The 26616-nt window shown below is 46.6% G+C and overlaps 11 protein-coding genes across 11 annotated transcripts; 7 read left to right on the top strand and 4 right to left on the bottom strand.

Annotated features, from left to right (window-relative positions):
• The first annotated feature begins 110 nt into the window (after positions 1–110).
• On the top strand, positions 111–1444 carry EDB82DRAFT_574495 (uncharacterized protein). The gene is made up of 3 exons (XM_065609952.1): positions 111–444; positions 478–824; positions 977–1444. Exons 1-3 carry the CDS (start codon positions 134–136, stop codon positions 1294–1296), a joined length of 978 nt encoding a protein of 325 aa, XP_065464701.1. The 5' UTR covers positions 111–133; the 3' UTR covers positions 1297–1444.
• A 782-nt stretch (positions 1445–2226) lies between these two features.
• On the top strand, positions 2227–4559 carry EDB82DRAFT_497921 (uncharacterized protein). Its single transcript, XM_025734238.2, has 3 exons — positions 2227–2561; positions 2611–3289; positions 3344–4559. Exons 1-3 carry the CDS (start codon positions 2369–2371, stop codon positions 4314–4316), a joined length of 1845 nt encoding a protein of 614 aa, XP_025585065.1. The 5' UTR covers positions 2227–2368; the 3' UTR covers positions 4317–4559.
• A 927-nt stretch (positions 4560–5486) lies between these two features.
• Positions 5487–7192, top strand: EDB82DRAFT_161986 (uncharacterized protein). The gene is made up of 6 exons (XM_025734237.2): positions 5487–5699; positions 5746–5891; positions 5948–6004; positions 6054–6446; positions 6498–6764; positions 6813–7192. The coding sequence occupies exons 1-6, from the start codon at positions 5530–5532 to the stop codon at positions 7139–7141; spliced, it is 1362 nt and encodes a 453-aa protein (XP_025585064.1). The 5' UTR covers positions 5487–5529; the 3' UTR covers positions 7142–7192.
• Positions 7192–9480, bottom strand: EDB82DRAFT_161991 (uncharacterized protein). The gene is made up of 2 exons (XM_025734236.2): positions 9163–9480; positions 7192–9113 (listed from the first exon to the last, which is right to left on the bottom strand). The coding sequence occupies exons 1-2, from the start codon at positions 9200–9202 to the stop codon at positions 7243–7245; spliced, it is 1911 nt and encodes a 636-aa protein (XP_025585063.1). The 5' UTR covers positions 9203–9480; the 3' UTR covers positions 7192–7242.
• A 548-nt stretch (positions 9481–10028) lies between these two features.
• EDB82DRAFT_497918 (uncharacterized protein) lies at positions 10029–12565 on the bottom strand. The gene is made up of 3 exons (XM_025734235.2): positions 12137–12565; positions 10680–12030; positions 10029–10620 (listed from the first exon to the last, which is right to left on the bottom strand). Exons 1-3 carry the CDS (start codon positions 12529–12531, stop codon positions 10135–10137), a joined length of 2232 nt encoding a protein of 743 aa, XP_025585062.2. The 5' UTR covers positions 12532–12565; the 3' UTR covers positions 10029–10134.
• A 1282-nt stretch (positions 12566–13847) lies between these two features.
• EDB82DRAFT_460363 (uncharacterized protein) lies at positions 13848–15072 on the top strand (the record flags this gene model as incomplete). The annotated part of the gene is made up of 5 exons (XM_025734233.2): positions 13848–13886; positions 13936–14397; positions 14447–14669; positions 14720–14996; positions 15052–15072. 4 exons carry the CDS (start codon positions 13848–13850, stop codon positions 14887–14889), a joined length of 894 nt encoding a protein of 297 aa, XP_025585060.1. The 3' UTR covers positions 14890–14996; positions 15052–15072.
• A 186-nt stretch (positions 15073–15258) lies between these two features.
• EDB82DRAFT_554896 (uncharacterized protein) lies at positions 15259–15978 on the top strand (the record flags this gene model as incomplete). Its single annotated transcript, XM_025734232.2, has 2 exons — positions 15259–15601; positions 15650–15978. Exons 1-2 carry the CDS (start codon positions 15484–15486, stop codon positions 15976–15978), a joined length of 447 nt encoding a protein of 148 aa, XP_025585059.1. The 5' UTR covers positions 15259–15483.
• Positions 15979–16993: 1015 nt separating this feature from the next.
• EDB82DRAFT_523913 (cutinase-domain-containing protein) lies at positions 16994–17780 on the bottom strand (the record flags this gene model as incomplete). The annotated part of the gene is made up of 3 exons (XM_025734230.1): positions 16994–17413; positions 17467–17538; positions 17589–17780. 3 exons carry the CDS (start codon positions 17778–17780, stop codon positions 16994–16996), a joined length of 684 nt encoding a protein of 227 aa, XP_025585058.1.
• Positions 17781–19433: 1653 nt separating this feature from the next.
• Positions 19434–22953, top strand: EDB82DRAFT_554888 (uncharacterized protein; the record flags this gene model as incomplete). The annotated part of the gene is made up of 5 exons (XM_065609640.1): positions 19434–19475; positions 20105–20912; positions 21109–21299; positions 21361–21564; positions 21928–22953. The coding sequence occupies 5 exons, from the start codon at positions 19434–19436 to the stop codon at positions 22666–22668; spliced, it is 1986 nt and encodes a 661-aa protein (XP_065464700.1). The 3' UTR covers positions 22669–22953.
• A 1099-nt stretch (positions 22954–24052) lies between these two features.
• Positions 24053–25033, top strand: EDB82DRAFT_545136 (P-loop containing nucleoside triphosphate hydrolase protein; the record flags this gene model as incomplete). Its single annotated transcript, XM_025734228.1, has 2 exons — positions 24053–24199; positions 24257–25033. The coding sequence occupies 2 exons, from the start codon at positions 24053–24055 to the stop codon at positions 25031–25033; spliced, it is 924 nt and encodes a 307-aa protein (XP_025585056.1).
• Positions 25034–25252: 219 nt separating this feature from the next.
• On the bottom strand, positions 25253–26336 carry EDB82DRAFT_545135 (uncharacterized protein; the record flags this gene model as incomplete). Its single annotated transcript, XM_025734227.1, has 2 exons — positions 25253–26197; positions 26268–26336. 2 exons carry the CDS (start codon positions 26334–26336, stop codon positions 25253–25255), a joined length of 1014 nt encoding a protein of 337 aa, XP_025585055.1.
• Positions 26337–26616: the final 280 nt, after the last annotated feature.

Genomic DNA, 26616 nt, shown 5'->3' with positions numbered 1-26616 from the left:
ATTATATGCAATCGCCACCATGACGTAGCATGTGACTCCTTCGCAAAATGTATTTTGAACGACAGTATGGTCAGACGTCGTCGACTCGGTCTGATAATAGTCTTGCTCCAGCACGGAGTGTAGTTTCGCTATAATGGAACATTTCAAGATTCTCGGCAGAAAATGCATCGTCTTTGACAAGTCAAGCAACATACCCTTCAGCATAGCTTTCGGCTTATGTCGGCCTGCGGGTGATGATACTGATCCTCGAAACGTGGGCCTGAAGACGATAAGACCAATCCTTGACATCCCGTATGCCCTGTCTCATGGGCTACTTTCACTACGAGAGGATGATATGGAAGTTGACGTTGGACAACTAAAACCAGCAGATTCCAACAATGTCGACAGACTATTTCTACAACTCAAGGCACCAGTTGGCAGAATTGATAGTGTAAAGAAAGACTAGTCGGCATATCATTACCACGTCCATCCTGACAGCGATCTTGCGGCTTTGTTCCGAATCGTGTATCTCTTCCCCGACTTAAACAAAGTAGGAGACTTGGGCGAATACGTGTTAATTGACGAGAATGGCCAACCATCCGAAACAAATGAAGAGAAGCTGTGCAGCAGCAGAGCGAATGACCGCGCACTCTTTGATGTGGTGAAATCTCTTCCCTGGCCTCTAGAGATAGAGACAACGATGAAAAGATGCAACGACACGGAAGACGACACGGAAGACGACACGGAAGACAACACGGAAGACGACACGGAAGACGACACTTTGCATCTGGAGATCATGATTACGAATAAGGGTCCTGAAGTTATCAGTGTCCAAAGCCGCGATCGTCAGAGATTTCTTATCTCATGAGGGTCAGTAGAACCTGAACCAGAATTTCCGCCGCTTGATCCCTGTCCTCGTATCATCGACTCTGAGACGCCCGCACCTGAAGCGACTTTCCAGATCTTTGATTCTAAGACTAAACAAATGTACCAAAAGCAACTCAACCTGGTGTCTGCGGTCTATATCAGGAGCACGATCCACGGCCGAAACTGGAAACTCTCACTACTCTGAGGCCCGGAGAGCCAATCATTAGACACGTTGACGTTGGCATCCTGGCTTCCAAGCTTGCAGATGGGATATTCAGTCTTAGAATGGAACCTCGGGGTATGCAGTGGTGTGTTGGCAACTGTGAAGAGTTCGCAGCAGCGGAGGAGGATCGAGTGCCCGGTCATCTGTACAATCCCAAGATCCTACCGGCGATGCTGGTGTGCGGGGATGCTGTCGAGATAGAGGTCAAGGATGGAGTTGCCAAGTAAAACAGCGAATAGCAACTGCAGAAAGGAAATTGCGGAAACATAACGGGAAAGCTATGCGATGATATCAGCGTCAGATTCAGCCTACACTTCCTATGGTAGAGCCAATAAACAATCTCATCCTTTCCAATTGAAATTAACGGATGGTTCGATTCCGTTCTCTCATCGACCCATGTCCAACTGCTTCCGCTGATTCAGCATTGTCCTGTCTAGAACATGCTGGTAAGATAATAGCCAAGCCATTAGTGTTACCCGCTGTTTCTCCAACTGCTCAAATTAACTCAAACCTTCCGATCCCGATTGGTAGGTAGTGAACAATGCAGTCAGCATCTTGGGAGGAATCAAGCGGGCCATTCAGGCCGGAATCAGCAGGTCTGGATTCATCCCTGCTTCAGGTTCAACAATAATCGGGGATTTTACAAGTTTCACCAATAAAAAGTGACCCGATTAATTCCCCGGGCCTGGTGAGTTGTAACCTTGTTATGGTGGCCTTTTAGTTGTACGCTAATTTTATGCATATTTGTGAACCCTACACTGAACCACATTTTCCATGGTATATCATTTTAAACAGGGCTGAAGACAAGACTCGAGATAGTGTGGCATGTATGTTGCTATTTTTCTTATTTACTACTTTTTTATATGGACTATGATGATACCGCCATATCATTATCTCCATCCATTCTCATACTCAAAAAGCAGTGAGATTACTCTCATGCTCAGCGCCAAGTCAGCATGGGCGTACAGCACCAAGGCGCTATGCACTGCAGTGTGACCTGACGACCAACAATACACAGTCGTCAAATTTTCTCTACGGAACCCCTGCAACTACAGCTCACTCATCACAAATATTTCCCTTTTCAGCAATGGAGTGCGGCGCTTTTATCTTACATGCAGCTGGAACTCATCCACAGAGGTTGGTTTCCGATGCGTACCATGCGTCACACAGGGGCTGCCTCCCCAGTGATTCACTGTGGTTTTGATCTCATAATACTACACAATATCTCTACGCATCTGCTTGTTCCTAGACCTGCAGTTTCTTCTTCAGTAGTCACCAACTGCTGTTGCTCGCGGCACTATGGACCAGTCTTCGGGGCCATTATGGCCACGGCTTTTGCTTGCTTGTTGTCTAATGGGCACCTCGCTTGCTCAGAAAGACCCAACTAACAATTTCTGTCGGCGGTTTGGTCATCAGACTGCTGTGGTGGATAGGAAGCTTTACATTGATGGGGGCATCATCAACTACCAACCACCCAGGGAGAACTTTACAAGTGGGTATCACAACTACCAAGCATCCAACGGCATACTAACATTCTTCAGATACCTTCTTCACATACAATGACCTCGACTCTGTCTCTGATGAGGCCATGCCCGAATTCCATACCGGCCTGTCCAAAAACGGAACAATACCCAGCGTCCAAGGCGGTATTCTGTGGGAAGACTCGATCAACAAGCGACTTTACCTCTACGGCGGCGACTACGAAGACGTTCCGACAGAACCTTTCAGTCTGTACAGCTACGATATCCTCTACGATGAATGGCACAACTACGGCTCTCCTCCGAATTCAGTCAAGGCTGCCAGTTACGGTGCTGGAGTCTCGGTACCATCGAGAGGCGAGGCATATTACTACGGTGGGTGGCTCAGTGAGAAGTCTGTTCAAGATTGGGAAGGCGATAGACAGACTTCAAGTGGGCTGATCAAGTATACCATGGACTCGAACAAATGGAGTAACGTCAGCGGCCCGGACGATGTGGGAAGAGCCGAGGGCTCTATGGTTTACCTCCCAGTCGGAGACGATGGGATGCTGGCATACTTTGGAGGTGGTCAGGACTTGTATGGGAATGGGACTCTTGAGCCTCAGCCCATGAATGAGATCTTACTATACGACATGGCAAATACGAGGTGGTATACACAAAAGACATCTGGAGACGCACCGGGTGATAGACGGAAATTCTGTGGCGGCGCGACATGGGCTCAGGATCGGTCAAGTTACAATATGTAAGTCCCACCACAATGAACCTCAAACCTCTGTCAAAGCTAACTTCTCGTCAGTTACATCTTTGGAGGTCGAGGTTTCCCTCCTTTCGAAACTGGTTACGATGACATTTACATCCTCACCATTCCAAGCTTTCAGTGGATTCGAGGGCCATATCCAGGCTACGAAAATGGTACCGGAACTTATCCCAAGAGTATGATGAGTTGCAACGTCGTCGACAACGCCCAGATGCTTGTAATCGGCGGGAGCTATGCAAACGCCACGGAGAAAATTTGCGATGTACCACCTATTCAGGGCGTACACAACATGAACTTGGGCAAGCAAAACGAGGAGGATGCCATTTGGGCACGATACCAAGACGATCTGACCACGTATGAAGTACCGGATGATATTAGAACCGCGATCGGAGGCAGTGCCACAGGTGGTGCGACCGAGACAACACCCGTCAGCGGTTTTGATGACCCTGATTTGGAAGTTCTCATGGGACGCACAGCTGAGTCGGGCACAAGAAGTGCGACGCGAGCAACTTCAACAAGTACCAAAACGCCATCACCATCACCCTCAGACGAACCATCATCATCGTCATCCCTCAGCGTTGGAGCCATAGCAGGGATAGCGGTTGGCTGCAGTGTCGCCTCTATCCTGGCACTTCTAGGCTGCGGGTTTCTGATTTATCGCAGGAGGAAGCACTACAGCGGACCTCGCGGCGTGGCGGCGCCACCACCGCAAGGTGAGACGGCTATGGTGCACAATCCCATGAGCCCTGGTCAATCAACTTCGCCTGGGGGCTGGGATCAACACCACGTATCATCACCTGCAGGCACGACTCCGTCTCACGGCGTTGAATCAGTGGTATGGCCCGCTCATAATCGTTCTGCATCGGAGCTGACGGGTTATCCTGACTTGAAGAGTAACAATCGACCTGTCGAATTGCCTGCTGATGGGGGTATGCACGAAGTGAATCACAATGGACTTTCGCCCTTGTCGAATGCGTCACCACAACAAAGTGAGTGGTCGTATCGACATTAACATTGTGCTGCCGGCATGAACTTTAGAGATGGTTGCAAGGGTCTCATTTGTAATGGTAATCGTGATTGTTAGAAGAACAATATTTTAATGACACTGCTCAACCCCCGTCATCGCATTAGTCTAACGATGTCCGTATAAATTGTGACGACTGGTATTTTTATACCATGCCCTTGTTGCATCGGTGCGGTCTTGACAAGTGAAACCACATGGCAATTAAAAACCATCAAACCAAATTGAGTGAACTGTCCATTTATCGGATGGTTTGTGAGTGGCACTTCTCAATATCCCTATCGAGTAAGCATTGTGTAAATTCCACTCTGTCCTTGTAGTGCCGAACAAGTTTCGTTGGAATCTGGACGCCTAAACTTATTCTCTCCAGGAAAGAAAAGGAACTCTTGATTTAAACCAATCGCTCGACCGAAAAGGAACAGCAGATAAACATATCGGATCATGTCACTAATAATTGGCTCTGAAGTATTTGTTGCGCAGAAATTAAAGGATCTTGTCAGCTGACATCAGCGTCATACCTGATATTAAGATACCGCATCGGTGAGTTCAACAAGGTACAGACATAGAGCAAGCTCTTTTATTTTCAAGGTATATTGGAGTGACTCGTTCTGGACCGTGTCTTTATCTCATTGTTAACTGGCAAAGTCTGGGGTAACCGAGAGCTTGTTATCTGATCCAGAATTGAGCAGACAACTTCTGCGGCTCATGATAACTGGTCATCTTACCGTTCAGCTGCGCCCAACTTGGTGGCTAAGCCTTACAAGTCGAACCACGCTACATAAGAGAGAAGCGCGGAACCTCCCGTACATCCCCGCCATTCCAGACCGTAGCTTTCAGCTGTCAACACTCACTAACAATTATGTTTGGCTGAGACATATTGGACACTTCAACGACACTCAACCCCTCGTTTAGACCAAATACGGCCTTCATTGCACCCTTCCAATGCCTTCAATGGTTACTTTAACTCTGAAATGCTTGCCCTTTGCTGTAAAGGCATTCCACAGAGAAGCGAAGCACCTTTTCAACCAATGAATGACTGTTATACATAGCTTGGAATGGGGCATAGTTCTGTAAATGGTGCGGCTGAGATTTACCTCATCAACCGTTGTCTTTATAAATAAAACAATGCCTCTGACTAGTAGCGTAGTTTTCAGATGTGACATATTTTACAACCAAACATACAACAAACTCCACAAGGTTCACCATGGCATATTCCCAGATCTACGACGTGATTGTTGTTGGTGGTGGCCCAGTCGGGTTGGCTGCAGGATACGAGGTAGCCAAAGCAGGGGCCAGTGTCATGATCCTCGAGCAAAACAACTTCTTCAATCAGGCTGGAAGCTCTGGTGATTTGGCTCGCATGTTTCGCACCATGTAAGCAAGGATCTAATGGTCTTGTATAGCGATTTACATTATCTAGGTACACCGAAGATTTCATGGCTGAACTTGCTACCAAAGCTATGAAGCACTGGGACGCTCTTGAGAAAGATGCTGGAGTATCTCTCCGCTGGATGGGCGGCTTGCTCAATTTTGGCGATAAGGATATGGGTGGTGACACGCCTGAGGGTGAGTAGAAAGCCTTGTCGTTTCTAGGGGTTTTATGCTAACGAAAGGAATACTAGGAACTTTACTGGGACCTATTAATAATTTGGAAAAGTTTGATATGCGTTACAAAAAGCGTGAGTGCCTTGATGTTCTCATTCCCATCCTTTCTGTTGACAAAAATAGTCTCCGTGGAAGACATTGAAGACCAGTATCCATTCAAGAACTTGAAGAAAGACTGGATGGGCCTCTTCGCACCAGACAATGGAGTCATCAACGTTCAGTTACTCCTGAGAACCCTCTACAGTTTGGCAAGGGACTATGGTGCTGATGCCAAACAGCACACTGAAGTAAAGCAGATCCGTCCAACAGACAAGGACAAGTCCATATGGGAAGTTCATGGCACTGTTCATGGTAAATCGGCGACTTACCTCACCAAGAAGATCATCATCACAAGTGGAAGTTATGTCAACCATATCTTGAAACCAAGCTTTGGTTTTTCCCTAGGACTAGAGATCTGGGAAATGGTTGCGACATATTTTAACACCAATGCCGGCCCCAACGGGACCATCTTCCCTAGTAAGTCCCACACCTCTACATACCGCTTCATCCTCTAATGATAGTCAAAAGGCATGTGGTTTCAGTTCGCTCCCTCTGTGGACAAGAGATCTCGCCTGTTTTACGGATTTCCAGCACTTCCATGGGGTCCACCTAATGTAGTCCGAATCGCTGTCGATGCTGCAACTCGAACAATCAAAGATCCAAGTGAGCGCCTAACCCATGTTCTCAGTCCAGAGGACATTAAGGATACCCAAGACTTCGTGAGAGACCACGTCGTCGGTGTCGATCCTACAGTCCCAGCGTCTACGGTCAGCTGCCTACAGACCAACGTTTTTGGTAAAAGTGCATCAACTCTTTATTTTTAGCATCATCTAACTCTTCTAGATAACATGTTTGTTCTCGACTTCTTGCCTAAGAAATATCTAAATGGAGGTGCTGAGAAGAGTATCGCTATATTCACCGCTGGCTGGGCGATGAAGTTCGTGCCGACTCTGGGCAAAGCGCTGTCCGAGATGGTTCTGAAGGGTAACTCTGATTATAAACTCAAGGAGTTCGCGATTACTCGTCCTGCACCTGCTGGTAAGGAAATCATCCAAGAGGACTGCGAGTCAGCTGGGGAGATCAAGATGGCAGCAATGTCGATCCAGACATCTGGCTGCGAACAGGCTCAAGGTTCTTCATGTGGCAGAAGGGAGTTATCACAAGCGGCCTAATTTCAATCATTCACAAATAGGTGTTAATCATCAGAAGCATTTAGTCAGTTGTGAGTATTAATGGAGGCTTGTCATTGGTAAATGTCTACTTCGAGACAAGATCACCACCACTTCTTAGTTATAGCCCTCCACGAATTACTACCGCAATGAACATCTCCTTGCAACTTAAAATGAGAGAACCAATCATCCTGGTATGTAACATTGTAGCCAACATTGGCATATACTTCGGACACGGCAGCCGCGAAGATGTCCTGTTTGTTGATCACAGGACCCCAAGGGTTGGGCACCAGAACCCTGGAGTCTGTCATAACTAGACCGTTGACACTGTCTGGATAAAGAGTCGTGACCTGGGTAGCGGGGTCTATCGCACGGCGATGAATAGATTTCTTGGGAGTAGCTGCCTCGACAATGGACTTGGCCTTGAAGCTAGGCCCGCCTTGCGGAGCTTTCATTGTGATACCTGAGTTGCTTGCAGCCTTCTGAGGTTGTGTTGAAGCGACCTCTGCAGTCTGAGACGAGCTCTCACCAGCGCATAGCCAACTATTTGACTCGGTGTAGTAGAAAAGTGCAGGGACGCGATGGATATCTTCCTCTGTGATGCTGGTCTCTTGCTTGATGATATCGAGATTTGCTTCGATGCGCTGAGCTGAATTTTTGTTGATAGCATCAAATTTGTTGAACTTGAGGGTCTCGGCAATGGTCTGTCGGGGGAGACACAAGTGTTCATTCTTCTCATCTGCCGACAGAGGACGCGACACAGCTTTCACTTTACCATGGCCAGCCTTAGCCGCCTTCTTCAAGAGATCAACACCCTTCATCGGATCAGCAACCATGATGACCCAACCACGCTTGTTATCACTAGGTAGGAACTGGATGAACTCATCCACGTGGCCAACATATAGCCAGCTTGTGTCGAGAATCAGAGGGTCCTGAACCTGTTGAGCTTTGAGGAATTCTACCATGAGAGGAGCTCTTCCCTCCCATGCACCCATGATGGTTCTACCAACGGGAAAGCTCTTTCCATTGTGGCTGTAAGGAGGGATGGTTTCCAGGTTACCAGTAGAATCGATTGAGTCGCCGTCACCAGGGTGCTGAACAGCACCGACTTGATCATTGCGAAGGTCGTGGAAAGCGTCGCGACCTGATCTTCGGCTGCTTTGGACAGACCGAATCATGATGCGGATGCTAACAGGGCCTTTTGGGCCAGGGATGCTCGCGTAACCAGGTTCGAAAAAGTCCTGTGTCCAAATATCCTGGTTGTGGAATTGAAAGACAGGCTCTTTGATGCCAGCGTCACCAACGTTGCGCAACAGACCAGCGACGTATTTCTCTTGGACTTTGTTGAAACCTGCTTCATTGACGCCGGTTGTGAAGATACGCTGGGCGTGTTGTCCATGATGATGTGTCAGTACTGGCGCAACTCGCACAGCAACGGCATCAGTCGCTTTGGCCTTGCCATCGGTGATAGTGAACTGGATCTTGGCATAACCATTCCAGCCTTGAGGGCGACGGACATCACGGGCATCAATACCCAGCTCAAGTCCGGACTTTAGCTCTTGGGCAGTGAAGACATGGTCTGCGGCCACGTAATTCCACTTGCCGCTCTGCTTGACAAAGATTCGGACTTTGGAGGCGGCTGCTTTGTCGGCAATGGCGATTGAACCTTTGGCAGATGCGCTCAAGCTGGCCAAAGGGAGAGTTTTCAGTGGAGCGAGATATTTAGGATTTCGCTGCACGTTGTCTGAGGCGTCGTTGCACTTGTCCAAATACGATTCGTCTCCTTGGATATCAGCACTTGGACCCCATTTCTTGGCGCAACGGCGACCAGTATCGCCAATGTTGGGAAGAATTAGAGCGCCTTTATCGTTTGTCCACGTGGATTTGCCAGTAACGTCGTTGTTGTCGACCTTGCCATCGCGATTGGTATCTGCGAGGATGGTAATCTTGAGGGCATTGCAAGAATTGAGAAACACTTTAAGAGTTGTTAGCGTAATCAATAGAAGAAGTTTTCTACCATATACCTAAGGCGACCGCTGCCGCTTTCCCGTTGAGAAAATGCATGGTGGTTGGAGAAAAGCTGAGTTCCTGTCTACCTACCTCGCCTTGCCTGCCAATGCTGAACTCTGCCTCTTACTTATATGTTCTCCTGACATCGGCATTTCACGCATTGACAGCAATCTCGTATCCGCCACAGCCAATGGCAAGCTTGATTCACGCGTACAATTGTGGATTTGTTAGCTCATCCCTTCGGCTGCTCGTATTTTTGGATTTAGCGCAATTCTACCCCGTAGCGGATGAAACAGTCCCCTGTGCTCAGACAGATCTAGCCCTCGAAGGTCTAGAAACAGACACTAATGATGCCACCTGATGTGGTCTTCTAGTCAATATTGTAAAGCCCCGTCGAACAGCCTTTCCAAGTTTCTTCTAGAAGAACAGTCTCGGCCTTAACTACAAGACACTTGCCATGAAAGTTAGGGAGTCTGGTCGGTATGATTGAAAGTTAGTTGTAGCTTGGCATTGTCGATCACATGCTAAGCGAGGTATGTTAATCCCTACCATTGATCCTTCGGGAAGGAGTTTATTGTTTATCTCGGTGGTTGTGTTAGCTGCCATGCTTCTAACTTACTAATATTTGCCCACACAATGATATGACTCTTCGCCGGAGTACCACCGGGAATTCATCAATGTGTGAAGAAGAGGTGGCAGGGCATTGTACTGATATCCTCCAAGTAGATGGCGGACTTGGTGGTGTTAGGAGTTTGCAAAATGCTATCAGATCCGCCATAGCTAATGACAAGCTTGATTTACGAATATAATTGTGGATTTATTCTTGAGTCTGCCCTGAGATGTCCTCAGTAAGAGCAATGACACGCCATATGCATTGATTGTCTAGAACCGCGTTGTATAAAACAAGACGTATATTAAATAAGACGATCAGCGTCAATAAATCTGGTATACCGTTATATAACTTTTACCTATTGTATTTCAAGTTGCTATAAATGGGGGTTACGAGGCCGTGTAACCTGAAACCCTTTTTCCGGCTGTTGTTTTCTGAAAGGCCTCCAATTTCGAAAGGCGTTTTTCATATTTGGCCTATCATCTCCACCAGAAATGTTGGATAGTGAAGTCTGTCTTATTATTACGGGATCCGTTTCCGCTTCTCTACCGTAAAACAGGTCCGCTTCTCGAAAAGAATAATCGACACCAGAGACTGGTAGTACCTGGGCAAGCGCCAAATCTAGATCAAATTGTGCCTCGCTCACAGACAATCTTGTCTCGCTGACAGATGCTCCAGCCTCGAGCGACATAGGTTGCTCTAAAACTGAGCTTTGGCAAGAGTTACCAGACACCGGTGTGGCTACTCGAAGTCGTGGTTCTCGAAAAAATGGCCTAGAGTCTGACCGGTGCGATTGAGATACTTCGCTGCGATCTTTGCTATTATTCAAGGGAGTAGTTGGCAAATAAGACAGATGTACAGACTATTGAAACTTGTGTTAAGAACTCTGTCAGACTGATCTATAAGAATTTAGTAACTTACAGGAATAATAGCTAATTCTTGATCGTTCTCATCGGCCTGGAGACCGTCAGAATTTCCTAGCTTTCTTCGACTTATGCATGGCAATAACTGATAGACTGCTCTAAGTGCGAAACCAGGCAGAATCACTGCCCCATGTAGGCCCAGCACAATGTACCCAGCCCACTGTTTCATTGCCTGGCTTTCAGACAATATAAACACAAAGCTCGATAGTGCTGCAAGAAGCCGCACAACTGAGAAATATGTTGACGTTGTGGTGTAAAATTGCAGACCGTTTTGAAGGGCCAGTTCGACAGAAGAAATGCATTCAGTTATTACCAGGGCAAATATCTGAGCCATAGGGTAATCCTGCAAGGCACCTATAAAGATAGCCTGAAAAAATGGGAGGGAGTGCGAAAAATGGCGGCGAACGTAGCCCCAAGCTTGTTTGTAAGTTATCGCGTTATCGTCCATTTGTGGTTGCTCGGGTGCCAAGAAGGGATGGTGAATTGAACGCCTGTTAATTCGAGTAGCGAAAAAGGAGTTAGCCCCAATAATGATAAGCATCATAAGCACCGCTAAGCCGATCCTATAATTAGGCAGATAGCCCACAAGCACCAGATCGTAAGCCATGAATAATAGTAGAGGGACACTGAAGAAGCACAGCGCAATGTTGGCAGTTACTCCCACCGCTTTTGTCATGATCGAGGACAGGGACGGCGATGATGTTTGGCGTTCCGATAGATACCAAATGAGGCTTAAGAAGATAACGAAAGCCAGAACAAGAAGCATAGCAAGGTTGAACAGGGAGTTCCATAGTGTGTTAAGCATGTTCGGGTATCCAAGAGTCACGGTGACGAAATCGAGCCCGTATGTAGCGTTGCTCACGTACATACCGCCGTCGATTCCTGGGGATGAATGCCCGTGATGGAGTGGCCCCTTCCAGAATAACAAAGAAGCCCAGGCCACTTTGTTTGTTACTGGGATAAAAAAGCCTGGATACTCTATGGTGATAGATGTGGATAGAAGTATGAACTGAAGATGCCGTAAAAAACCAGTGACTTGAAAGACAGTGGCCCAGAGTGGTCCTTGTCCAGCTGAGAGTAAGCTGCGATCGATACCGTAACTAGAGCCGAAGTCGTCTGGGTGGCTCTGCCATGAAGAGATAGCTACAAAAGCCATGACGATAAGCGGGAGAAAGGTGAAAGCTGCTGAAGCTATAGCTCCAATGTCCGGAGTGATCTTAACGGCACCACAGTCTAGCTCTGTGCCATTGAAGTGTCTGAATCGGAACGTTGATTCGAGTGAGCGCAGTTGGTAAGCACTATGGAATGTATAGACGAGACTGTAGTGGGAAAACCTTTGATACCCAAGTCTGTGAATGTTTTAGCAGAAGCGAGTCAAGAAAGACAAGAGATCCGTTCGTTTGTGATGACCTCTGAGTCGATTCATTCGAAGAATGCGGAGTGGACAAAACTCACGGCGTTAGGGTTTCCGTAATCGGTACAGGGCACTCTGTATTAAATTCAGTTAAGCGTCCTACTGCATGTCCAAGAACTTGGAATTCTAGCGAATGTTCTAACGAAAGGACATCAATATCATCACAAGTGATAAGTGACTCATTATAAACAGCGAGAATGCCCAGTTGCAGCTGAGTCGAATTCCCACGCGTATCCCATGTTCCTCGAAAGCTGTCGATCCAGAAAGGATTGAGCTCAGGCGATAGAAACTCGTGACGCGACTGATCACACGTGTATTTTCGAACCCACGCTTTATCGTGCCAGCGAGCTTCGCATAGAAGCACATGGAGATAAAGCACTAGGAATATAATAGTGTTCCATCTTGCAAGTGGCTGCGGCTGCGGCTGGCTTATCATACCAGCTAATACCTGATTTATTACTTGGTAGGGTTTGCCAATAGTTGGGATTGAGTTTAATTATTTGAATAAAAATTGCAAGCTATTACCCCTTGAATCTTACTAAGGCTTATTACGTTATTGTCTAAAAGTGGAGGTTAACCCGAACTATTAGTAGCTTGGCACTGGCTGTGTAGCTGTGAGGGGCTTACAGCTAGTTTCAGACCTATACTATTTACAGTAATGATTCGTTGGTGCAAGAATTGATGATAGTAATGAATGTCCTTTTTTTCAAGGCTGTCCTTATCTTTATAAATCTCTACATGGGTGATACCTCCACTATGTCAGATTAATCGAGCCTTGATTAATAAGGCAAGGTTGCCGAATAGGTCTTGTTAATCCTGTTTACCAAGCAGTCTACCATCTACGACGAGTATCTCACCTGAGACATATGGAGATGCTACACTGGCTAAGAAGAGTGTGGGACCAGCAAAATTTGCAAGTACTCCTCATCTTCCGGCTGGACAGTTTACTATCGTAGCTGAAGTTGTCTCCGTATCCGGCCGCACTGAAGAGTTCGTATTTGAGCCTCTTATCGCCCTGATAGTTTCCGCTGTTTCCGTTTTGAACATATCTCGCTGTAAAATGCAAACCCATGCACCGGCATCGCCCAGAGCGAGAGCAATAGCAGCACTAATGCCACGAGATCCTCCAGTGGCAAGCGCAGTCTTAAGCCTCAGCGAGAACAACTGCGATGAGGGCACTTTGAGAGTAGTTAACGACACCATCTTGGACGTTGTAAAGAAACAAATGATCTAAGACTGTAGAGTAAGGCAGAAATATCTTAGATAGTAAGCTTATTTATATATATATTATTGAATTATTAAAGCTACTATTAAGCGTGCAGCTCCTTTCAGAGTGTCAGCTGCTATAAAACAAAACTTATAAGTATATAACTTACTAACTGGCAGTATATTAATAAATGGTCTAGGGTATGGCATTGGCACTACAGAAGTTATGCATTGGGATATGAAATTGTTATGCAACTCTGGTCTAATGTCTGTTTGGGGGATGATAAGGCTAAACTCTATCCGCTCCAAAGCTCAAGACAAGACACACCATATCCACCCAGTACCCTGGCCAATGGACTTTACCATCTTGGGACAATTACTCGGCAGGAACAATATCAAGTCAGCAATAAGTGAAAGACAAAAGTTGCTTAATGAATGTCAATTCATGTATAAATATGTCTCTTTCCATCTGTACGCATTGATCAAACACGACACTCTATCCTCTCTTCTACAAACTCATATTACTCTCACAAATCGCAAAACAACATGAATCCTCCCACCGCAACCATCAACGGCGTTACCATTGTATGGACCAAGTTCTATAAAGTATAGTAAACATACTGATATCAAATAGCGTAACCATGACAGGCCTTATGACGCAATCTCTCCTCAGAGAACAGAGTTGTCTCAGCAAGGCCGAACTGTCCTTGTCTGCGGCGGTTCAGCAGGTATTGGCCATGCAATCGCGCGAAACTATTGCATCGCTGGCGCATCTAGTGTCATAATCCTGGGACGTCGTGAGGATGTTGCTAGTGATGCAGCACTGAAGCTTGACCAGAATTACCCCAGCACGGCTGTCACTGCACGCACCTGTGATGTCTTCAATAGGGATCAGGCCCAGAAAATCTGGGATGACCTGGAGAAGGAGGGTATTTTAATCGATGTCCTCGTCCTCAACGCTGTCGGCGAGCCGGCATTGCAGACGATACTCGACCAAGGTGCCGACAGGCTGTGGCAAGACTTTGAGAACAATGTTCACGCCCCGCTTTACCTTGTCGAAAGATTCTACAAGCAGCCTGGACATACCAAGCAAAAGGTATAGAGAACAATGTTCATATTTAGTACAAGTTACTGACCAGCTGTAGTTTGCCATCTCTGTCTCAACGCAAGATATCCATCGATGGGATAGTGCTCCTCAAATGCCAGGGTACCAGCTGACCAAGAGCTCCTTTGCCACGGTTATGCAGCAAGTCGCTAGGGATACACCCGAAGAAAAGATGCGTGTCATCTCATTCCATCCTTCTATAGTCTTCACTGAGTCAGCACGTAAGACTGGGTATACTGAGGACACTCTTCCTTGGACAGACGGTATGTAACAAACAGGACCACAGATGTTGAAAGTCACTCACATATACTAGAAAACCTCCCTGGTGGCTTTGCAGTTTGGGCTGCTTCCGCCGAGGCGCAGTTTTTACATGGTCGATTTGTCTGGTCAACATGGGATATCAATGATCTGGCATCTGGAGAGCTCCGAGCCCAGATTGGTGAAGACCAGTGGTTGCTCAAGGTTGGAGTTAAAGGTCTATGAGTGATTATACAGCCCCATGAAGTTCATTAGGCCTAGCGTGCAACAACAAAGGGGCATTGTCCAACCAAAACAAGATGGGCGATTGAGCCGGCAGCATAATCTAGGCTCTAGAGAAAATGAATTAGTACAAATAACAGCCCGAGACTTAGATGAGCTCCTTACCAGATCTGATACATATCATTGTGATATATATAGTAAATTGTAGGAGAGGCCAAAACGCTAATAAAGGGGAGTAGAGCGTCTAGACTACAATCAGCTAGCTCGGACTCATTGAACCAATAAACTCCCGGGAACACTGCTAGCTAGACCCACTAATCAGCAGTTATAAAGTTAAGCAGCGTTTGCTTTTTAGATAACGTCAGGGAGGAAGCCTGTTGTTTATAGAAGCGGCATATCACGTCAATTATCTTGTCATTGTTTCCCTTTAGCATCAATCGTTACCGAACCGAACAAGAACCCTTAAGCGCTGACTCGGAAGGCTTATTCGCCGATCCTGCTGAATGCCCCGACAAAGGGGGATGCTACTTTGTTAAAGAGGGCTTGACCTACAATGAGCAAATCAAATATTCTCCTTCCGAGATCAGCAAGTTAAACATGATGAATCTTGATCATCATTTGGAGCACATCGCCGGCCCAAATTGCGGACAAATTTACGCATACAATGGACACCGCATTTCAGTCGAGGATATGAAGGGTTGCAAGACATTCCAGTGTCTGATGTACAAATCACAAGATTGGCAATAACAATCTGACGATCAAGATTTTGAAGTAAAGGGCAACTACTTTCTGACTGGCTTGGGCGACGACATGAACAACAGGAACACCAATTGGCCAACGGTGTTTCCTGCTCGACATGGCATGAATTCTCTTCAAGTTGATTTCAACGACGACAATGGAATTAACGCGGACCAATACGGCGTGCCTTTACATCCGACCTGCCTCGAGATCTTCAAGCGCGCTTCTCTGCACCGGTATGGTGTCGTGGATATGAAAGGTCTGACGCTGTGGTGGACGCGTGAACATAGTTCTGGTGTCATCCATAGTTTTCCCCGAGAGCAGGCTGTCAAAGCAGCTCTCAAGGAGGGGTGATGGCATCATAGCTTGGGAATGAATATCTTGCTGCAACTCCATGTTTTATACCCGGCTTCCATTCGCTGCTCCAATCATGCTAAGATTTGGATAGCTCAAGCTCTGAGCTGACAATTTCAACAGCCATTTCAACAGAAGAATTGAATAGCAATCCGTTCTCGAAACTGTCCACGGAGATAGTGCATCATGTACTACTCCACTTCTACCTCAAGGATTTAGTTAACCTGAGAGTCACCTCCCCGTTGTTTTTACAGTTGCCGAACTTTGTTCTGTACGAGCTGACAATTCGTCACACCCCATGGATATACGAGGCGTGGTCTTCACTGTCTCTGTCCTTTTGGGCAACTAAAACAGAGCATGAGTTGGAAGAGAAATGGGATAACACAAGCAATTTCGAAAGAGGTACCCACCCTGCGATGCCTATCAATCAGCTCGACCGGACAGGAACGAACTGGCTACATTTGCATGCAGAAATGTATCGGAACCGGGACAAGCTACTTGGGCTACGGAATCGGCGTAGGATCTGGAATGATTGTGAAGAAATCCTGAATCGGGTGGAGAAACTCCGGGCTGATGGGTCACACCAAAGAAATGCGTGATGCTGATTGATAAACTTCTCATATTATGCAATCCGACAACCATATCACAGAAGGAGATTATGTTGAGTGGACCTTAATATGTGGCTTTAGGAGGATACAGAAAGCTTGACATGGGTCCTTGATAGATAGCGGTTTTGCTAACCAACGATGGTAGCCCTTTATCGAATTTACAATTCAGTCTATGCTCCACACAGGACAAGCAATACTTTCATTGAGCCATGATGATATACATGTTGCTAGAAAGCTGATGAAATGACGACGTTGATATATACTGAATAATAAATTGACGAAAATGAATGACAGGAAATGCAGTAAAAAGAACGACACTAAACAGCGAAACCCGGGTTCCCTCACATTTAATACCAACCGAGATGAACGTTTTTCATTGAAGAAATTCGCAAATCCAGCATTCCAGCTCAGTTAGAGGCAGCGACGCGTTGAATGAGGAACTCAGGAGCAGGTCCAGAAGCATCAGACTGATAAGCAAGATGGGGAGCAGCAACAATCAAAGAACCAGTGCAGACCAAATCGCCAATGTTGCAGAAAACCTTGGTTCGCTCACGTGGGTAGTTGGGGATGCGGCCAAGATTCTGTAAGTTCTTGGTGTACCCAAAGAGAACAGTACCAACGACCTTGTTGCGAACACTTGTGGAGAGATCCTCGATACTGGCTGCGGCCAATGCGGCACCTTGGCTATACCCTCCAGCAACAACCTTTGCGGAAGGGCACTTGCTGTTGGCCAGATTGAAAAGAGCAATCATCTCCCTAATGGCAGCTGCAGACGTTCCTCGAGGGAGGAGGTTGTCTCCAATCGTAGCATCGTAAGCTCCACCAACCTACAGTAACTAAGTAAGTACCAGACTCGGAGCTGTTTGATAATAGTACTTACACCCTGAATCCAAACCTTGTCTCTACCATAATAACTCTCTAGAGCAGAGGCAACTCGGGGACCAAGGGTACCCTGGAAGACAGTCAATTTCGGTCTTGCAATCCTATGAAATTATGACATACCAAGTTTCCAAGTTCAGTCGAGCCGCGAGCATAGATGAAGATCACGGGAGGGCATGCGGAAGAAACTCCACTGGAAAGATCATTGCGAGTGATGCTTCCAGCCTGGCGGCCTTCAAGGGCAACGAAAGAGTTGGAAGTAGGTAGGGCAGCTGATGAAGCAGCAAGGAATGAGAGAATGGCAGAGAACTTCATGATTGCTCTTAAGTTGTTGATTTGATACTGGGGATTGTTGTTGCTGCTGTTTCCTGAACGATTGAACTGCGAGAGAGGTGAAGAACAATTCCATTTGAAGGAGCGAACAGCACTATTTATCATAATATCGTACACTGCTTACTCTTGGCTCTTCTCCTCTTCATTCAACGGTCTCTCTACTATTCCTCGATCATTCTGACCGTCTTCTCATTCAATCTCGTTGACCTCAATTCCCCGGAATTTCTCCAAACCTCGGCAGTGTTCATGGAAGAGGGGGAAAAGCACACACAAAGAGCAAGGTCGACTTATAACAAGTTATCATAAGACCAAAACCCCGCACTTTCAGAACACCATCACTTCGTCTTTTATCAAATCATGTCGAAGTAATTGTCTCTAGAACTATTACATGAGAGAGTTAGTCTACCGGAGCTCGTTACTTTGTATCGTTTTGGGAAATAGTTACTATTGTCTGCGACCCTACCCTTTGAACTTAAGTTATATACCGGAACATATCCGAAAACTAACCTGAACTAAGCTGTCTCTGCTTTCATGTCAATGGGTAGAAAAGATTTGAAGGTGGTGTAAGTGTCTTACATGGTAAGCTTCTGTCGAATTCCTACGTTGCGCTAGTGAAATTAGAGCCGTAAGCTTGAGTATTTGGAGAGACACTAAGCCAATCTTAGCTTATCTTGCGAATGGCATGGAAGCCAAGGTGACAATGGAGCCTCGGCATTTTTGTTCACACTTCAGTGATGAGTATATCGAAGTGTCCGTTACAAGAAGTCCAGCAAACTTGCGATCGGCGACTCACGAAACAGAGGCCAATCCACAATTAACCACCTGAATAATACATCTTGCGGATGCGGAAATAAGATTTTGAACCAATTGGGGACATTCTTCAAGACAACCTGGAAGCGTGTGTGCCTAACATAGATCAGACCTCGTTGAAGATATTAGTTAAGACCCTTGATATGGGAGTCATCAATTTTGCCAAGGTTGGCTAAGTTGGAATTGCTTTGCATTTTCGCAAGCCTTTCCAAACTCAACAGGCTGGCGTCTCGGGGGTCAATCGCCATAGATAGGTTATTTCCTCCTATCTTGTCAGGTGTCTGGCTAAAGTCTTGCCAGCACTGACTGGCCGGGATCCGAGTTGGGTTATCTTAGTAGATATTCAGCCTACTTGACCCGCTAAGTTATCATAATTCAGATCATTCCAACCCGGTTTTATAAGGTGGTTGGTTACAGTCAGATCAACAAAGTCCAGGTCTTCAGTCGTTTTTAGGCTTTCCCAACTTTCAACCCTGAGACACTCACGTCCCGTAGAGTTTATTTTACCGTTCCATCCCGCCCAGCAACAACTCTCCGATACGGCAATGCTATAGTGAGGCACTAAGACCTGATGTGCCGAGGTCTGGGAATGGAGGCGTGACAGCCCTTGTCAAATCTGGGGTAACGTCAACCTTCCTTCCATTCCCAGCTAGTGCAACGCGATTGATTGTCCACCCTGTCGGTGTCTCAAACAACTGCAACTAAACAAACGTGGTCGTCATTAGTATTTCTGCCAGAATGGTGCAATGCTGAACCTATTAAAGCACTCCGTTTTTGTTTACAAGAATTATAATTAACGAAAAACCAAGATGTTCCATGTTTACTATGTCAGATGATGAAGAGGAGAATAACAACCGACTTATTTTAGTAAGTGGCAACGATGTGTGATGGTCTAGAGATGATGTACTGTGTCTACTTATAGTAAGCAACCTGTAGTAAGTATCAATGATAGTAAGGCCAGAAGTATCAGCCTTTACCACCACATGTCCAGGGTTCTCGGTCACAGCCCAATATTGATGGATGGTGAGGTGCTGAAGTACTGCGTTGTTCACTGTTCTACCGAGCTAGCATCGGAAGATGAACAATATGAGTTAGCTTAACAACAAGCTTGAACAGCCATCACTTGAAAAAAATCGGTAATTGCGTATTGGGAACTTTACAAGTTCCTTTACTTAATAGTGACTATTGATTTTTCATTTCCTCTGGTGTAGCTGACAGTGTAAAGTGGGTTTCAAATCAAACCATTATTGCTATATCGGCCAACACTACCATTGACTTAGCTTGGCGAAGAAGTTCTAGACTTGTACCTACAGTAAACCCTACCTAAATAGCCCGCTGAGACTGTTAATACTTACCAATAGTAACCTTTTGGACCCTGGAACTGAGAAGAAAAGTCCGATTGTCGACCACGAACTAGTTATTCTACTTCAGGCTGGATAGATAGCTGCTTGGCGAGAATAAGGGGTCAACTACATAACAACTCCATATTTTCCCAGTTTCTGTTCCTCGATTCTGTCGCCATCAGCGAGACCTCAAGCGCTACCCTTCCTCAATCTAGTACATTAACCCAGGAGGAAGGGACCGTCGTCACCAACGCTCTTCCAGGTGGCGGATTCAGCGCACCTGACCTGAATAACCCTCCTACATTCCTTCAAAACTTTCAAGGGACTGGCGATGTCAAGTTTCATCAGGGTGGATGTCACAAGGAGGATGGCATCTCGGATGATGGTTGTGCTTCTTTGACAGCATCTGGAAACCCAGCCGGCAAGCGTGACCTCGGCTCCATGGCTAGTATCTTCCAGATGCTCAACTCTCTAAGCACCGGTGCAAGGAGTCGATATACGGTCCAGTTCTACTACTTTGTCGCTTCTGGTCGTAGCCAGGCCTGTACCGTCAGTGCTTCACTGGGAAACACACAGTTCTACTCCAGCTCGCTTTCCAGCTCTGGTGGTGCAAGTGTCTTGTGGAACTATGTTCTTACCACTGTCGTTGCCGACTCTGCTTCTGCCGTCTTCTCCATTTCCATGTCTTGCACTGGCAATGGAACTTCTATGATCCTCGTCGACTCGATCTTTATCTCGAACCAAGTTACTCCCCAAACCATTGGTGATGTCAAGCTTGATTTTGGGACACCTGCAGTTGATCCTGTCAACACATCTAAAGCACCTGTCACCACTGATAGACCACGCACCGCGAGCCTCCTTTCTACCGCCGCCACAGAATCCCTCGATACTGTTACCGAGGAGCCAATCCATCCGTCCAGCGAAGTCTTCTCCACCGACATTGATCAGACCACTGAACCAGGTGTTAAATTACCTACAGAGACAGCTGGAAACCCCAATCAGCCAACTGACGGGTCCCATAACACAGACACTGAGTTCACATCGCATAGTCAACTTCCCTCTCATCATTCCCAAGCCCAATACGGTCGTGACTCAATCCCAGAATGAGGAGGTCACTCCCACACCTGGCACTCCAGCTAATACCCCTGTCATTCTAGTTACTCCTGCCGGCCCCGGCACTTCTGTCACTCCTGTCACTTCCGGTACTCCTGGTACTCCTGCCCCCACGAGGGACGCTGCTTCTCCCTCAGAGACCTCATGTTTGCCTATGTGTATTCCAAAAAGAGATGCGTTCGAGCGCGACTGGGCTTGCGATGTTCTTGGTATCTACAGTGGCCCAACTTACACCGTCCCTTGAGACTCTCCACCCCGAGATGTTCACCAGTGACAACTGTGCTGAAATCTGCCAGTATATACCAGATTGCAATTCATCTGCTCTGGTCAATGGAGAGTGCCGTTTCACCGATGTATTGATTCGCAGGTCTGAGATTCAGACTCTGGACAGCACAGCACCCAACCAGGGTTTCTGGAACGAACAGAGATGTTTCCGGTGCAACGACTGTTCCCTGCCACCACTCTTTAATCCACCAACAATTACCCATTCTCAAGCGGAAGTCTCTTCTACCACTGCGCCCGAAGAGACCAGGACGAGAAGCACAGAGGCCACTCCCACGGAGACGAGAAACATTGTCTGTGGCTATGTCGGTCAATACACTGGTAGTGGTGGTCCTTATGAGGCTAACCACACGGCCTTCCCTAAGCAAAGCAGTCTCAAGGATTGTAGACAGGCTTGCGACGGCATTTGCGACTGTAAGGCTGTTGCGTTTGTCACTTGGAACAAGTACCAAAGCTCAGGTTACTGTCTCTTCGGTGACAACCGCATCACGTGGGACACTCTGGTGACCGATGAGCAAGCTACTTACAAGACTGTTTGGGCAGATCCGGAATGTGACTTCGATCTGATCTCTGTTTCTGAGCTGTCATTCCCTACAACGACCATGACACCTGTCGACTCTCAACCTACGACACTGGCTACACGGACCTCCCAACAGCCGGAGACCACGACGACACCTGCTGAAGTATGTATTTTCAACCGTGGTCAATCATGTACAATGGCCCCAGGGAAGCTAGAGGCCGGCACCCAGTGGAAGGAAAGTCGTGAAGACTACCATTATCAGGACACCCTGGAGCAGTGTGCTGCCATTTGTCAAGCTATGAAGAATTGTGAATCTGCCGGATACTGGCAGACTGAAAACCGTTATCTCTTTACTGCCAAGAAGATCACCGAGTCTTATTTCACCATCAACAACGATCGCAGCTTCGAACACGTTACATGGACACATAAATCCTGCTGTGCATGCCCATCCTGCCAAGCAACCCCCGCGCCTATCACTCGTGATATAACCTGTTCCTATGAACAAGGCGACGTTTGTCAACGCGTGACATCGAACAAGGACGGTGCTCTGTGCAATTACCAAGGCTTCTGGGAAATGGCGTGGATGGAGTCTCTGGAGAGGTATCCTGACCAGAGCTCACCTGCCAAGTGTGCGGCTATCTGCCGTACGAGGGAAGATTGCAGGGGATCTGGATACAAGGATAGTAGATGTATGTTTTCACCTTTTGTCCTCGAATCCCAAAAGTTTAGAGCTTGGCCGGATCATTCGAGAGATGGAGTTTGGGATGACATCTCTTGCTTCCAGTGCCCACACTGTGCTTAACCAGATGGCAATAAAATGCTTTGTGACATAGACGATAGACTATAACATAAATTTTCGCCGCATATATTAGATGAACATATCTGGATCTGATCGTATTCTCTCGGTATTCCTTCTCTAAGAGTATCATAATGTATTTACTGATATGCTGCAAGTCGAAGCTTTAGGCAACAGCTGTAGTTCTAGGTGTACATGTATATGATCAGAATAATCCAGATTTATCATAATCTGACCCTGTTTGGTCTATTATACTCAGCCATTCCGAACGGATAATACGCAAGAGGGAACTCGTCAAATATGATTGTCGCTTTTCTAATTTAGATCACAATACCATTTCAGTTTCGTCCCGACTTGCTATGACGAAATGCTGACGCGAGGTTTCGACCTTGTCAAAAAGCCTTGCACGTATCAGCACTAGCAGCATTTTTTTTTAGCAACTCTGCAATCTCTTCCTAATCACCAGGCTACTAAAATGCATCCACTGATTTTCGGGTCTGAAATTGATGGGTGGCACTAAAGGTTCCTCAGTTAAACGGCTTGCTCGGTTGCTAGCGCTGATCATATTTGCCTTCAAGCAACACTAGTTAGCAGTGCCCTTCTCAGAGCCGTTTTAACCGCTGACCCGTGCTACTGTCTGCCTGTCGATTAGAACTTTTGTACAAAGGACCCTAAAGACCATTTTAATTACTTGGATTACCAATCAACAAATTGTACTACTCACCCAACTCTATGCTCTCATGCATCGTCTTATAGCTCTCTTCTGATTTGAGCCATGTTCTAAGTATCGACATCGGATATCAGAAAGACTGTTGACGGTGCGTAGTAGTCAAGGATTCAAGCACACCCTCATTCACAAAATGAACCAAATGTTGGAAGAGGGATGCTCTATGAACGTGTCACCTTCAACATGACTGGTTCACCGCCGTTTATCAGGCTCAACTCAGTTCCATCCTCCGCTAAACGCTAGCCCATCTTCATCACCCGGCCTGTTTCTAGTCCGACCTAGCATTAACTCAGCCACTGGTAGGGCTGAAGTGAACCCTGTGGACATCTACTGTACTGGTCGTGAGTTGGTTGTAAGCCAATGTTCGCTGATCATTGCTGCGCCTGGCCATTTAGTCCGTTAATTGACCTATCAGTGTGAGAGTCTTGTCAGCGAGTTCCGAAACCGAAGCGAAGTTAACGAAAGTCTTGTCCGACATCCGACACTAACAAGGGGTCGAATCCTTTTGTCTGACCTGCATGGATCCTGCTCAGCCATGATACGAAAACCAACATTTGGGTTGTGATGTCAGGTTTAGTCGAACATGAGGTTATAAAGGCCGATATGTTTCCTTTGAATAAAAACACTATTCTCATCACCATTGATCCCCACAACAACATCACTATGGCTACTATGAATGACGACGCTAACAAGATACCTCAAAAGACCCGTGAGGTCAACAACCATCACATGGACTCTACAGTCTGGAACGATGTAAAGCTCAGATCAGACGATATCATCATCGCAACCTACTCCAAATCAGGAACAACAGTATGATATCCATCATCGCCTCGAAAGTCTATTATAGCAACTAATCACTAAATCCAGTGGGTGCAACAAATCGTATCTCAGCTCATTCATCAAGGTGATCCAACTGTTGCAGCAGGCGCTTTATCTCCATGGGTCGATATACGCATTGTTCCCAGAGAGGTCATGCTTGACATGGTTGAGGCGCAGACACACAGGCGGTTTATGAAGACACACTTGCCCGTTGATAGTCTCGTGTGGGACCCTAAAGTCAAGTACATCTTCATCGCCCGTGATGGCCGTGACATGATCTGGAGTCTTCACCATCACTTCTACGCTGCAACCCCCACCTTTTACAGCTTTTTCGAAAACACTGGGGTGACTCCCTTCCAACGTCCTAGCGAGAACCCGCGAGACATGCTGATTGATCTTATTGAAGACGATACCCGTCCAACAATCTGCTGGCCTTTCTGGAGCCACATTCGAGGATGGTGGGAGCGCCGTGATCAGTCTAACCTCATGCTGGTTCACTTCAATGACCTCAAAAAAGACCTTGACGGCGAGGTTCGCAAGATTGCCAAGTTTCTCGAAACTCCGGATATGCCCGAGGACAAGTTCAAAGATGTTGTTGAGCACAGTACTTTTGACTGGATGAAGGAACATGCAGAACTGGCTGCGCCACCTCAGGCTGCGGTAGCATGGGAGAATGGCGCTAAGGATTTTGTGCACAAAGGCTCTAATGGACGATGGAAGGATGTATTGTCTGAGGAGGACAACAAGAGATACTTGGACAAGGCAAAGGAGGAACTTGGAGAAGAGTGCGCGAACTGGTTACAGAATGGTGGCTCTTTCAATTGAGTGCAAAGTAAATCGAGACCGTAAGGTCAGGATTCCTTTGACGTGAAGAATAAATATATTGTTCATACATAAAAACGTTATACACAGCTATCGTTATTGACTGTACACAACGTTGTTCTTCAACCCACGATCCCTTGTCCCACCAACCAGTCTGTCACCTGCTAGAATAATAGTAGTACAGTGTCACATAAGTAGCGGTTTATCATCCATAGTTGGCCTTCAGGACGCCATCCTCTCAGCACGACCTTGCAAAACCTTTACCAGATCAATCCCAGCCTTCGTGGCATCATCCAAACCCTCTTCCGGCAAACCAAGTAAGCCATTCTGTGCCTTTGCTGACAGATCACTGGGGTCCTTAGGGAAGAAAGCCCTCGCATAAAGAAGCTTACTAAACCCAACCATATTGCCGCCCTTTACTAGGCTCATGCCCTCTTCGTATCGCTTTTTGGTTGATTCGTAAGTGATGGTCCAGTCAACATCGGAAGTACCAGTGACTCGCTTGACACTTTCGAACACATCCTTTTGACTGATAACAAAGCTCTTGATATTGACAGGCTTGTTCAGGAAGCTTGAAAGTGTAAGGCTATCATCGTCTTCGTTGATAGGAAGCACCTTCAGACTGAGAACCTTTGCCACGGCCCTGCCAACCTGCGACAAAGTGGAAGTAGAGTTTTTGGTTTCCCCATCGTCGTAAAACGTGACTGAACGATTATCTAAATCAAAGCCAAAACGTTGCTCCCCACCAGCAAGACTGTAGTCATACCAGAAGCCGCAACAAATAGTGACCCATTGCAAGCCTAGCTTTTCGATCTCATCCCTGTTTGCCCTGGCAGCAGGCCCAAGCAGGATGTCCTCTCCAAGTTTAACCTGTTCGATGTCTCCCATGAAGCCATTGGGCATTATGTACGGTACACCGGCCTTAGAAGCTGCTTGAACAAGTTTTCTATGGGTGTCTCGAGGTGCTGTGGGTGCCATGGTAATAATGAGGAATTGCTGATCTTTGAGGGCAGTTATAATGCTGGATTCATCGTCATAGTTGATGTATGCGGGAATAACGCCGTTGGAGAGTCTATTGGTACTATCCTCGCGGGTGAGTGCTGTGACAGTGTGTTTTCCCGTCTGGAGGAGGGCAGCTGTGATATATGCTCCAATAGTGCCGGCCGCCTGGATTGATGGGTTAGTTCCTTAGTCCAAGTAAACGAATTTGTAACTCCTTGTATTTAATTTAACTCACTCCAACGATAGCAACTCTCTCAATCGCATTATTGAAGCCGTTGGGTTGGTCTTTTGCGTAGCGAGACATTTTGTTTTGACTCGTGGAATTGTGGCTTGGGGAGAAATGGGCTTTCAAAAGTGCTTGTTCTTCGTGCTATATGATTCCAAGCTTGAATCAACTTGCGGAATTCCTCTTATATACTTGACTTCTTACAAGACTGGTGTTGATAGTCTCGGCTTATTCGAATGGAGCCAGGGACAAAAGGCCGAACTATGATGCGCCGCTCCACATCACAACTCCATATTTGACTAACATGGGGCTCAATTCACCGAAGGATGACAGACTGTCGGATATAGGATATAACATC

This window comes from Fusarium venenatum (assembly GCF_020744135.1).
Source record: "Fusarium venenatum strain MPI-CAGE-CH-0201 chromosome Unknown EDB82scaffold_2, whole genome shotgun sequence".
NCBI lineage: Eukaryota > Fungi > Ascomycota > Sordariomycetes > Hypocreales > Nectriaceae > Fusarium > Fusarium venenatum.
This window is presented reverse-complemented; position numbering and strand designations above follow the sequence as displayed.